At 43.8% G+C, this 13,350-nt stretch overlaps 1 protein-coding gene across 1 annotated transcript in view; it reads left to right on the top strand.

Annotated features, from left to right (window-relative positions):
* The window catches only part of LOC129843321 (GATOR complex protein WDR59-like), a gene marked incomplete at its 3' end in the record, with an annotated part of 56,027 nt that extends 49,577 nt beyond the window's left edge, over positions 1-6,450 (top strand). Inside the window, exons 16-17 of the mRNA XM_055911950.1 lie at positions 3,201-3,427; positions 5,067-6,450. Coding sequence (XP_055767925.1) covers positions 3,201-3,427; positions 5,067-6,450 — 1,611 coding nt within the window. The remainder of the gene's footprint in view (positions 1-3,200; positions 3,428-5,066) is intronic.
* Between the last annotated feature and the right edge of the window lie 6,900 nt (positions 6,451-13,350).

The following is a 13,350-nucleotide window of genomic DNA, read 5'->3' as shown; positions in this document are numbered from 1 at the left end:
AGATCCATGGTTTATCGTTAGTTTACACTATATAGATCCATGTTTTATCATTAGTTTACGCTATATAGATCCATGTTTTATCATTAGTTTACACTATATAGATCCATGTTTTATCATTAGTTTACACTATATAGATCCATGTTCGTCCCATTACTTTACACTATATATATCCATGTTTTATCATTAGTTTACACTATATAGATCCATGTTTTAATCATTAGTTTACACTATATAGATCCATGTTTTATGATTAGTTTACACTATATAGATCCATGTTTTATCATTAGTTTACACTATATAGATCCATGTTTTATCATTAGTTTACACTATATAGATCCATGTTTTATCGTTAGTTTACACTATATAGATCCATGTTTTATCATTAGTTTACACTATATAGATCCATGTTTAATCGTTAGTTTACACTATATAGATCCATGTTTTATCATTAGTTTACACTATATAGATCCATGTTTTATCATTAGTTTACACTATATAGATCCATGTTTTATCATTAGTTTACACTATATAGATCCATGTTTTATCATTAGTTTACACTATATAGATCCATGTTTTATCATTAGTTTACACTATATAGATACATGTTTAATCGTTAGTTTACACTATATAGATCCATGTTTTATCATTAGTTTACACTATATAGATCCATGTTTAATCGTTAGTTTACACTATATAGATACATGTTTTATCATTAGTTTACACTATATAGATACATGTTTAATCGTTAGTTTACACTATATAGATCCATGTTTTATCATTAGTTTACACTATATAGATCCATGTTTTATCATTAGTTTACACTATATAGATCCATGTTTTATCATTAGTTTACACTATATAGATCCATGTTTTACCATTAGTTTACACTATATAGATCCATGTTTTATCATTAGTTTACACTATATATATCTATGTTTAATCATTAGTTTACACTATATAGATCCATGTTTTAATATTAGTTTACACTATATAGATCCATGTTTTACCATTAGTTTACACTGTATAGATCCATGTTTTATCATTAGTTTACACTATATAGATCATTTTTTAATAATTAGTTTACACTATATAGATCCATGTTTTACCATTAGTTTACACTATATAGATCCATGTTTTATCATTAGTTTACACTATATAGATCCATGTTTTACCATTAGTTTACACTATATAGATCCATGTTTTAATCATTAGTTTACACTGTATAGATCCATGTTTTATCATTAGTTTACACTGTATAGATCCATGTTTTATCATTAGTTTACACTGTATAGATCCATGTTTTATCATTAGTTTACACTGTATAGATCCATGTTTTATCATTAGTTTACACTAGATAGATCCATGTTTTAATCATTAGTTTACACTGTATAGATCCATGTTTTATCATTAGTTTACACTGTATAGATCCATGTTTTATCATTAGTTTACACTGTATAGATCCATGTTTTATCATTAGTTTACACTATATAGATTCATGTTTTATCATTAGTTTACACTGTATAGATCCATGTTTTATCATTAGTTTACACTGTATAGATCCATGTTTTATCATTAGTTTACACTGTATAGATCCATGTTTTATCATTAGTTTACACTATAGTGATCCATGTTTTATCATTAGTTTACACTGTATAGATCCATGTTTTATCATTAGTTTACACTGTATAGATCCATGTTTTATCATTAGTTTACACTGTATAGATCCATGTTTTATCATTAGTTTACACTATATAGATCCATGTTTTATCATTAGTTTACACTGTATAGATCCATGTTTTATCATTAGTTTACACTATAGTGATCCATGTTTTATCATTAGTTTACACTGTATAGATCCATGTTTTATCATTAGTTTACACTATAGTGATCCATGTTTTATCATTAGTTTACACTATATAGATCCATGTTTTATCATTAGTTTACACTATAGTGATCCATGTTCGTCTTCTAGTCTTAGACAGGCCTGTAATCTGAACACCTCTTCTAGTCTTAGACAGGCCTGTAATCTGAAGACCTCTTCTAGTCTTAGACAGGCCTGTAATCTGAAGGTCTCTTCTAGTCTTAGACAGGCCTGTAATCTGAAGACCTCTTCTAGTCTTAGACAGGCCTGTAATCTGAAGGTCTCTTCTAGTCTTAGACAGGCCTGTAATCTGAAGACCTCTTCTAGTCTTAGACAGGCCTGTAATCTGAAGGCCTCTTCTAGTCTTAGACAGGCCTGTAATCTGAAGGCCTCTTCTAGTTTTAGACAGGCCTGTAATCTGAAGGCCTCTTCTAGTCTTAGACAGGCCTGTAATCTGAAGGTCTCTTCTAGTTTTAGACAGGCCTGTAATCTGAACACCTCTTCTAGTCTTAGACAGGCCTGTAATCTGAAGACCTCTTCTAGTCTTAGACAGGCCTGTAATCTGAAGGTCTCTTCTAGTCTTAGACAGGCCTGTAATCTGAAGGCCTCTTCTAGTTTTAGACAGGCCTGTAATCTGAAGACCTCTTCTAGTCTTAGACAGGCCTGTAATCTGAAGACCTCTTTTAGTTTTAGACAGGCCTGTAATCTGAAGACCTCTTCTAGTCTTAGACAGGCCTGTAATCTGAAGGTCTCTTCTAGTCTTAGACAGGCCTGTAATCTGAAGGCCTCTTCTAGTTTTAGACAGGCCTGTAATCTGAAGACCTCTTCTAGTCTTAGACAGGCCTGTAATCTGAAGACCTCTTTTAGTTTTAGACAGGCCTGTAATCTGAAGACCTCTTCTAGTCTTAGACAGGCCTGTAATCTGAAGGTCTCTTCTAGTCTTAGACAGGCCTGTAATCTGAAGACCTCTTCTAGTCTTAGACAGGCCTGTAATCTGAAGGCCTCTTCTAGTCTTAGACAGGCCTGTAATCTGAAGGCCTCTTCTAGTCTTAGACAGGCCTGTAATCTGAAGGTCTCTTCTAGTTTTAGACAGGCCTGTAATCTGAACACCTCTTCTAGTCTTAGACAGGCCTGTAATCTGAAGGCCTCTTCTAGTCTTAGACAGGCCTGTAATCTGAAGGCCTCTTCTAGTCTTAGACAGGCCTGTAATCTGAAGGCCTCTTCTAGTCTTAGACAGGCCTGTAATCTGAAGGCCTCTTCTAGTCTTACGAGGGGCTGTCCCAGCAGGATACGAGGGGCTGTCCCATAACAGTCTGTATTCTCTGTTCTCGCTCCGTAGACCCAGGAGGATGGTAGTGCTGCCAACCCGTACGTCCTGTCTAACCCCGTGACCCCTGCTCTGCCTGCATTCCCCCGGGTCACCAACACCTACGGCTCCTACCAGGATGCCAACATCCCCTTCCCTCGTACCTCCGGGGCTCGCTTCTGTGGTACCGGCTGCTTGGTGTACTTCACAAGACCCATCACTATGCACCGCTCTGTACCGCCCACCGAACCCACACCCAGGTACCCTTTATACTGCTGCTCTGTGTGTGTCCCTGTCAGCCCTGTCTCTGTACCGCCCACTGAACCCACACCCAGGTACCCTTTATACTGCTGCTCTGTGTGGGTCCCTGCCTCTGTACCGCCCACTGAACCCACACCCAGGTACCCTTTATACTGCTGCTCTGTGTGTGTCCCTGTCAGCCCTGTCTCTGTACCGCCCACTGAACCCACACCCAGGTACCCTTTATACTGCTGCTCTGTGTGTGTCCCTGTCTCTGTACCGCCCACCGAACCCACACCCAGGTACCCTTTATACTGCTGCTCTGTGTGTGTCCCTGTCAGCCCTGTCTCTGTACCGCCCACTGAACCCACACCCAGGTACCCTTTATACTGCTGCTCTGTGTGGGTCCCTGTCTCTGTACCGCCCACTGAACCCACACCCAGGTACCCTTTATACTGCTGCTCTGTGTGTGTCCCTGTCTCTGTACCGCCCACTGAACCCACACCCAGGTACCCTTTATACTGCTGCTCTGTGTGTGTCCCTGTCTCTGTACCGCCCACTGAACCCACACCCAGGTACCCTTTATACTGCTGCTCTGTGTGTGTCCCTGTCTCTGTACCGCCCACTGAACCCACACCCAGGTACCCTTTATACTGCTGCTCTGTGTGGGTCCCTGTCTCTGTACCGCCCACTGAACCCACACCCAGGTACCCTTTATACTGCTGCTCTGTGTGTGTCCCTGTCTCTGTACCGCCCACTGAACCCACACCCAGGTACCCTTTATACTGCTGCTCTGTGTGTGTCCCTGTCTCTGTACCGCCCACTGAACCCACACCCAGGTACCCTTTATACTGCTGCTCTGTGTGTGTCCCTGTCTCTGTACCGCCCACTGAACCCACACCCAGGTAGCCTTTATACTGCTGCTCTGTGTGGGTCCCTGTCTCTGTACCGCCCACTGAACCCACACCCAGGTACCCTTTATACTGCTGCTCTGTGTGGGTCCCTGTCTCTGTACCGCCCACTGAACCCACACCCAGGTACCCTTTATACTGCTGCTCTGTGTGTGTCCCTGTCGGCCCTGTCTCTGTACCGCCCACTGAACCCACACCCAGGTACCCTTTATACTGCTGCTCTGTCTGGGTACCACAGTGGGGTCCTTGTTAACCTGCCTCTGTGTGTCCCCAGGTCCCTGTCGGCCCTGTCTCCGTACCACAGGGGGGTCCTTGTTAACCTGCCTCTGTGTGTCCCCAGGTCCCTGTCTGCGTACCACAGTGGGGTCCTTGTTAACCTGCCTCTGTGTGTCCCCAGGTCCCTGTCTCCGTACCACAGTGGGGTCCTTGTTAACCTGTCTCTGTGTGTCCCCAGGTCCCTGTCTCTGTACCATAGTGGGGTCCTTGTTAACCTGTCTCTGTGTGTCCCCAGGTCCCTGTCTCCGTACCATAGTGGGGTCCTTGTTAACCTGTCTCTGTGTGTCCCCAGGTCCCTGTCTCTGTACCATAGTGGGGTCCTTGTTAACCTGTCTCTGTGTGTCCCCAGGTCCCTGTCTCTGTACCACAGTGGGGTCCTTGTTAACCTGCCTCTGTGTGTCCCCAGGTCCCTGTCGGCCCTATCTGCGTACCACAGGGGGGTCCTTGTTAACCAGCCTCTGTGTGTCCCCAGGTCCCTGTCGGCCCTGTCTGCGTACCACAGTGGGGTCCTTGTTAACCTGTCTCTGTGTGTCCCCAGGTCCCTGTCTCCGTACCACAGTGGGGTCCTTGTTAACCTGCCTCTGTGTGTCCCCAGGTCCCTGTCGGCCCTGTCTGCGTACCACAGGGGGGTCCTTGTTAACCTGTCTCTGTGTGTCCCCAGGTCCCTGTCTCCGTACCACAGTGGGGTCCTTGTTAACCTGCCTCTGTGTGTCCCCAGGTCCCTGTCGGCCCTGTCTCCGTACCACAGTGGGGTCCTTGTTAACCTGTCTCTGTGTGTCCCCAGGTCCCTGTCTCCGTACCATAGTGGGGTCCTTGTTAACCTGCCTCTGTGTGTCCCCAGGTCCCTGTCTCCGTACCACAGTGGGGTCCTTGTTAACCTGCCTCTGTGTGTCCCCAGGTCCCTGTCGGCCCTGTCTGCGTACCACAGTGGGGTCCTTGTTAACCTGCCTCTGTGTGTCCCCAGGTCCCTGTCGGCCCTATCTGCGTACCACAGTGGGGTCCTTGTTAACCTGTCTCTGTGTGTCCCCAGGTCCCTGTCTCCGTACCACAGTGGGGTCCTTGTTAACCTGCCTCTGTGTGTCCCCAGGTCCCTGTCGGCCCTGTCTCCGTACCACAGGGGGGTCCTTGTTAACCTGTCTCTGTGTGTCCCCAGGTCCCTGTCTCCGTACCATAGTGGGGTCCTTGTTAACCTGTCTCTGTGTGTCCCCAGGTCCCTGTCTCTGTACCATAGTGGGGTCCTTGTTAACCTGCCTCTGTGTGTCCCCAGGTCTCTGTCGGCCCTGTCTGCGTACCATAGTGGGGTCCTTGTTAACCTGTCTCTGTGTGTCCCCAGGTCCCTGTCTCCGTACCACAGTGGGGTCCTTGTTAACCTGCCTCTGTGTGTCCCCAGGTCCCTGTCGGCCCTGTCTCCGTACCACAGGGGGGTCCTTGTTAACCTGTCTCTGTGTGTCCCCAGGTCCCTGTCTCCGTACCATAGTGGGGTCCTTGTTAACCTGTCTCTGTGTGTCCCCAGGTCCCTGTCTCTGTACCATAGTGGGGTCCTTGTTAACCTGCCTCTGTGTGTCCCCAGGTCCCTGTCGGCCCTGTCTGCGTACCACAGTGGGGTCCTTGTTAACCTGCCTCTGTGTGTCCCCAGGTCCCTGTCGGCCCTGTCTGCGTACCACAGTGGGGTCCTTGTTAACCTGCCTCTGTGTGTCCCCAGGTCCCTGTCGGCCCTGTCTGCGTACCACAGTGGGGTCCTGACCCCTATGAAGATGCGTAGTGAGTCTCAGAGCTCTCTGAGGCTGTACAGCGGCAGTCCCACCCACACTGACAAGGACCACGTATCCATATCATCATTCTACTACAAAGAACGGGTGAGACACACTGGGGGGCGTAGGACACACACTGGGGGGCGTAGGACACTGGGGGGCGTAGGACACACTGGGGGGCGTAGGACACACTGTGGGGCGTAGGACACTGGGGGGCGTAGGACACACTGTGGGGCGTAGGACACACTGGGGGCGTAGGACACTGGGGGGCGTAGGACACACTGGGGGGCGTAGGACACACACTGGGGGGCGTAGGACACACTGGGGGGCGTAGGACACACACTGGGGGGCGTAGGACACACACTGGGGGGCGTAGGACACACACTGGGGGGCGTAGGACACACACTGGGGGGCGTAGGACACACTGGGGGGCGTAGGACACACTGGGGGGCGTAGGACACACACTGGGGGGCGTAGGACACACACTGGGGGGCGTAGGACACACTGGGGGGCGTAGGACACACACTGGGGGGCGTAGGACACACTGGGGGGCGTAGGACACACACTGCGGAGGGTAGGACACTCACATACACAACACACACACAACTCTCTCGCACACACAAAAGGGGGGATTGTGACAGGTTTTGACACGGTAAGGAAGAATATAAGTCTGGAAAATGATAGTGACCATTTGTATTTATTATGGATCCCCATTAGTTCCTGCCAAGGCAGCAGCTACTCTTCCTGGGGTTTATTATGGATCCCCATTAGTTCCTGTTTCCAAGGCAGCAGCTACTCTTCCTGGGGTATATTATGGATCCCCATTAGTTCCTGTTTCCAAGGCAGCAGCTACTCTTCCTGGGGTTTATTATGGATCCCCATTAGTTCCTGCCAAGGCAGCAGCTACTCTTCCTGGGGTTTATTATGGATCCCCATTAGTTCCTGTCAAGGCAGCAGCTACTCTTCCTGGGGTTTATTATGGATCCCCATTAGTTCCTGACAAGGCAGCAGCTACTCTTCCTGGGGTTTATTATGGATCCCCATTAGTTCCTGTCAAGGCAGCAGCTTCTCTTCCTGGGGTTTATTATGGATCCCCATTAGTTCCTGCCAAGGCAGCAGCTACTCTTCCTGGGGTTCATTATGGATCCCCATTAGTTCCTGCCAAGGCAGCAGCTACTCTTCCTGGGGTTTATTATGGATCCCCATTAGTTCCTGCCAAGGCAGCAGCTACTCTTCCTGGGGTTTATTATGGATCCCCATTAGTTCCTGTCAAGGCAGCAGCTACTCTTCCTGGGGTTTATTATGGATCCCCATTAGTTCCTGCCAAGGCAGCAGCTACTCTTCCTGGGGTTTATTATGGATCCCCGTTAGTTCCTGCCAAGGCAGCAGCTACTCTTCCTGGGGTTTATTATGGATCCCCATTAGTTCCTGTCAAGGCAGCAGCTTCTCTTCCTGGGGTTTATTATGGATCCCCATTAGTTCCTGCCAAGGCAGCAGCTACTCTTCCTGGGGTTTATTATGGATCCCCATTAGTTCCTGCCAAGGCAGCAGCTACTCTTCCTGGGGTTTATTATGGATCCCCGTTAGTTCCTGCCAAGGCAGCAGCTACTCGTCCTGGGGTTTATTATGGATCCCCATTAGTTCCTGTCAAGGCAGCAGCTATTCTTCCTGGGGTTTATTATGGATCCCCATTAGTTCCTGCCAAGGCAGCAGCTACTCTTCCTGGGGTTTATTATGGATCCCCATTAGTTCCTGTCAAGGCAGCAGCTACTCTTCCTGTGGTTTATTATGGATCCCCATTAGTTCCTGCCAAGGCAGCAGCTACTCTTCCTGGGGTTTATTATGGATCCCCATTAGTTCCTGACAAGGCAGCAGCTACTCTTCCTGGGGTTTATTATGGATCCCCATTAGTTCCTGTCAAGGCAGCAGCTTCTCTTCCTGGGGTTTATTATGGATCCCCATTAGTTCCTGTCAAGGCAGCAGCTTCTCTTCCTGGGGTTTATTATAGATCCCCATTAGTTCCTGCCAAGGCAGCAGCTACTCGTCCTGGGGTTTATTATGGATCCCCATTAGTTTCTGTCAAGGCAGCAGCTACTCTTCCTGGGGTTTATTATGGATCCCCATTAGTTCCTAAGTTCCTACAACATACTGTTACTGTGTTTAGTAATGTTGACCTAAAGAGACAGAAATGCCGAAGGTGGAGGTGTTGCTGTTTATATTCACAACCACATTCCTGTAAAGCTTAGAGCGGATCTCATGTTAAATACTGTTGAAGTAATATGGCTACAGGTTCATCTGCCTCACCTAAAGCCCATTCTGGTGGGAAGCTGCTATAGACCACGCAGTGCTAACAGTCAGTATCTGGATAATATGTGTGAAATGCTTGATAATGTTTGTGATATCAACAGAGAAGTATATTTTCTGGGTGATGTTAAATATTGACTGGCTTTCATCAAGCTCCCCACTCAAGAAAAAGCTTCAAACTGTAACCAGTGTCTGCAACCTGGTTCAGGTTATCAGTCAACCTACCAGGATATTTACAAACAGAACAGGAGTTATCAGTCAACCTACCAGGATATTTACAAACAGTACAGGAATTAAATCATCAACATGTATTAATCACATCTTTACTAATGCTGCAGACATGTGCTTTAAAGCAGTATCCAAATCCATCGGATATAGTGATCACAATATAGTAGCCATATCTAGGAAAACCACAGTTCCAAAGGCTGGGCCTAATATAGTGTATAAGAGGTCATACAATACGTTTTGTAGTGATTCATATGTTGATGATGTAAATAATATTTGCTGGTCTGTGGTGTGTAATGAGGAGCAACCAGACGCTGCACTTGACATATTTATGAAATTGCTTATTCCAGTTATTAATAAATATAAGCACCCATTAAGAAAATTAATGACTGTAAAAATGGACGAGCAATTGAAAAATTTTATGACTTTTTAATTTGCAAGATAAGCAAACTTAGGGATGACATGCCAGCAACAAACGCTGACACTACACATCCAAGTATATCGGACCAAATTAGGAAAGACAAGAATTGTACTTTTGAATCCCGTAAAGTCAGTGTGGAAGTGGTGAAATAATTATTGTTGTCTATCAACAATGACAAGCCACCGGGGTCTGACAACCTGGATGGAAAATATACTGAGGATAATTGCAGACGTCACTCCTATTTGCCACATTCTAGTAGACGTAAATTGAAGATGTGGCAATATCGTCCGCTATTATCCTCAGGCCTGGAGGGAAGCTAAAGTAATTCCGCTACCTAAGAATAGTAAAGCCCCTTTTACTGGCCCAATCAGCCTGTTACCAACCCTTAGTAAACTTATGGAAAAAATGGTGTTTGACCAGATACAATGCCATTTCACAGTAAACAAATTGACAACAGACTTTCAGCTTATAGGGAAGGACATTCAACAAGCACAGCACTTACACAAATGACTGATGATTGGCTGAGAGAAATTGTGGATTTCAGTGTGGCTTTTGACATTATCGATCATAGTCTGCTGAACTATGATCGATAATGGAATTCCCCAGGGTAGCTGTTTAGGCCCCTTGCTTTTTTCAATCTTTACTAACGACATGCCACTGCCTTAACAACCCTATCAACAAGGCAGTCTCAACGCCAACGGTGAAGAGACGACTCCGGGATGCTGAGTTCCTCTGTCCAGTGTCTGTGTTATTTTGCATCTTAATCTTTTCTTTTTTATTGGCCAGTCTGAGATATGGCCTTTTCTTTGCAACTCTGCCTAGAAGGCCAGCATCCCGGAGTCGCATCTTCACTGTTCGCATTGAGACTGGTGTTTTGTGGGTACTATTTAACTTCTCTGGGATATGTGGGATGGTAGCGTCCCACCTCACCAACAGCCAGTGAAATTGCATGGCGCCAAATTCAAAACAACAGAAATCCCATAATGAAAATTCCTCAAACATACAACTTTTTTACACCATTTTAAAGATAAACTTGTTGTAAATCCAGCCACAGTGTCCGATTTCAAAAAGGCTTTACTGCGAAAGCACACCAAACGATTATGTTAGGTCAGTACCTAGTCACAGAAAAACACAGCCATTTTTCCAGCCAAGGAGAGGAGTCACAAAAAGCAGAAATAGAGATAAAATGAATCACTAACCTTTGATGATCTTCATCAGATGACACTCATAGGACTTCATGTTACACAATACATGTATGTTTTGTTCGATAAAGTTCATATTTATATCCCAAAATCTGAGTTTACATTGGCGCGTTATTTTCAGTAGTTCCAAAACATGCTGTGATTGTGCAGAGAGCCACATCGAATTTACAGAAATACTCATAATAAACATTGATAAAAGATACAAGTGTTATGCATGGAATTTTAGATCCACTTCTCCTTAATGCAACCGCTGTGTCAGATTTCCCAAAAACTTTACGGAAAAAGCAAACCATGCAATAATATGAGTACAGCGCTCAGACAACAAAACCAAGCCATACAGATATCCGCCATGTTGTGGAGTCAACAGAAGTCAGAAATAGCATTATAAATATTCACTTACCTTTGATGATCTTCATCAGAATGCACTCCCAGGAATCCCAGTTCCACAATAAATGTTTGTTTTGTTCGATAATGTCCATCATTTATGTCCAAATACCTCCTTTTTTCTTGGCGCGTTTATCCCAGTAATCCAAATTCATGAGACGCGATCACTAGGTCCTGACGAAAAGTCAAAAAGTTCCGTTACAGTCCGTAGAAACATGTCAAACGATGTATAGAATCAATCTTTAGGATGTTTTTAACATAAATCTTCAATAATGTTCCAACCGGAGCATTCCTTTGACTTCAGAAATGCAATGGAACACAGGTCGCTCTCAAAAGAGCACGCGTGATCAGCTCATGCCACTTTGGCAGATCCCTGACTCAATCAGCTCTCATTCACCCCTCCTTCACAGTAGAAGCCTCAAACAAGGTTCTAAAAACTGTTGACATCTAGTGGAAGCCTTAGGAAGTGCAATATGACCCCATAGACACTGTATATTCGATAGGCAATGAGTTGAAAAACTACAAACCTCAGATTTCCCACTTCCTGGTTGGATTTTTTCTCAGGTTTTTGCCTGCCATATGAGTTCTGTTATACTCACAGACATCATTCAAACAGAGTGTTTTCTATCCAAATCTACTAATTATATGCATATTCTAGCTTTTATGGCTGAGTATCAGACAGTTTACTCTGGGCACCTTTTTATCCAAGCTACTCAATACTGCCCCCCAGTCTCAAAGAAGTTAATGAAGCTGCCAGTTGAGGACTTGTGAGGTGTCTGTTTCTCAAACTAGACACTCTAATGTCCTTGTTCTCTTGCTCAGTTGTGCACCAGGGCCTCCCACTCCTCTTTCTATTCTGGTTAGAGCCAGTTCGTGCTGTTCTGTGAAGGGAGTAGTACATAGCGTTGCACGAGATCTTCAATTTCTTGGCAATTTCTCGCAAGAAATGACCTTCATTTCTCAGAACAAGAATAGACTGACGAGTTTCAGAAGAAAGTTCTTTGTTTCTGGCCATTTTGAGCCTGTAATTGAACCCACAAATGCTGATGCTCCAGATACTCAACTAGTCTTAAGAAGGCCAGTTTTATTGCTTCTTTAATCAGGACAACAGTTTTCAGCTGTGCTAACATAATTGCAAAAGGGTTTTCTAATCATCAATTAGTCTTTTAAAATGATAAACTTGGATTAGCTACCACAACGTACCATTGGAACACAGGAGTGATGGTTGCTGATAATGGGCCTCTGTATGTAGATTTTCCATAAAAAATCTGCCGTTTACAGCTACAATAGTCGCAATATTAAACATTAAAATGTATTAAAAATTAAAAATTACATTAAAAATTACAACATTAAACATGTCTACACTGTTTTTCTGATCAATTTGATGGTATGTTAATGGACAAATAATGTGCTTTTCTTTAAAAAAAACAAGGACATTTCTAAGTGACCCCAAACTTTTGAACGGTAGTGTAGGTCATTAATTATACTGTAACTGTAACTAGTTACTACCTAGGTCATTCATTATACTGTAGTCTATAACTAGTAACTACCTAGGTCATTCATTATACTGTAGCTATAACTAGTAACTACCTAGGTCATTCATTATACTGTAACTATAACTAGTAACTACCTAGGTCATTCATTATACTGTAACTAGTAACTACCTAGGTCATTCATTATACTGTAACTGTAACTAGTAACTACCTAGGTCATTCATTATACTATAACTATAACTAGTAACTACCTAGGTCATTCATTATACTGTAACTAGTTACTACCTAGGTCATTCATTATACTGTAACTGTAACTAGTTACTACCTAGGTCATTCATTATACTGTAGTCTATAACTAGTAACTACCTAGGTCATTCATTATACTGTAGCTATAACTAGTAACTACCTAGGTCATTCATTATACTGTAACTATAACTAGTAACTACCTAGGTCATTCATTATACTGTAACTAGGAACTACCTAGGTCATTCATTATACTGTAACTATAACTAGTAACTACCTAGGTCATTCATTATACTGTAACTGTAACTAGTAACTACCTAGGTCATTCATTATACTATAACTATAACTAGTAACTACCTAGGTCATTCATTATACTGTAACTAGTTACTACCTAGGTCATTCATTATACTGTAACTGTAACTAGTAACTACCTAGGTCATTCATTATACTGTAGCTATAACTAGTAACTACCTAGGTCATTCATTATACTGTAACTATAACTAGTAACTACCTAGGTCATTCATTATACTGTAACTAGTTACTACCTAGGTCATTCATTATACTGTAACTGTAACTAGTAACTACCTAGATCATTCATTATACTGTAGCTATAATTAGTAACTACCTAGGTCATTCATTATACTGTAGCTATAACTAGTAACTACCTAGGTCATTCATTATACTGTAACTATAACTAGTAACTACCTAGGCCATTCATTATACTGTAACTATA

This window comes from Salvelinus fontinalis, unplaced genomic scaffold (genome assembly GCF_029448725.1).
Source record: "Salvelinus fontinalis isolate EN_2023a unplaced genomic scaffold, ASM2944872v1 scaffold_0113, whole genome shotgun sequence".
Taxonomy (NCBI): Eukaryota; Metazoa; Chordata; class Actinopteri; order Salmoniformes; family Salmonidae; genus Salvelinus; species Salvelinus fontinalis.
The sequence above is the reverse complement of the archived record's forward strand: the minus strand, read 5'-3'. Positions and strand labels throughout refer to the sequence as shown.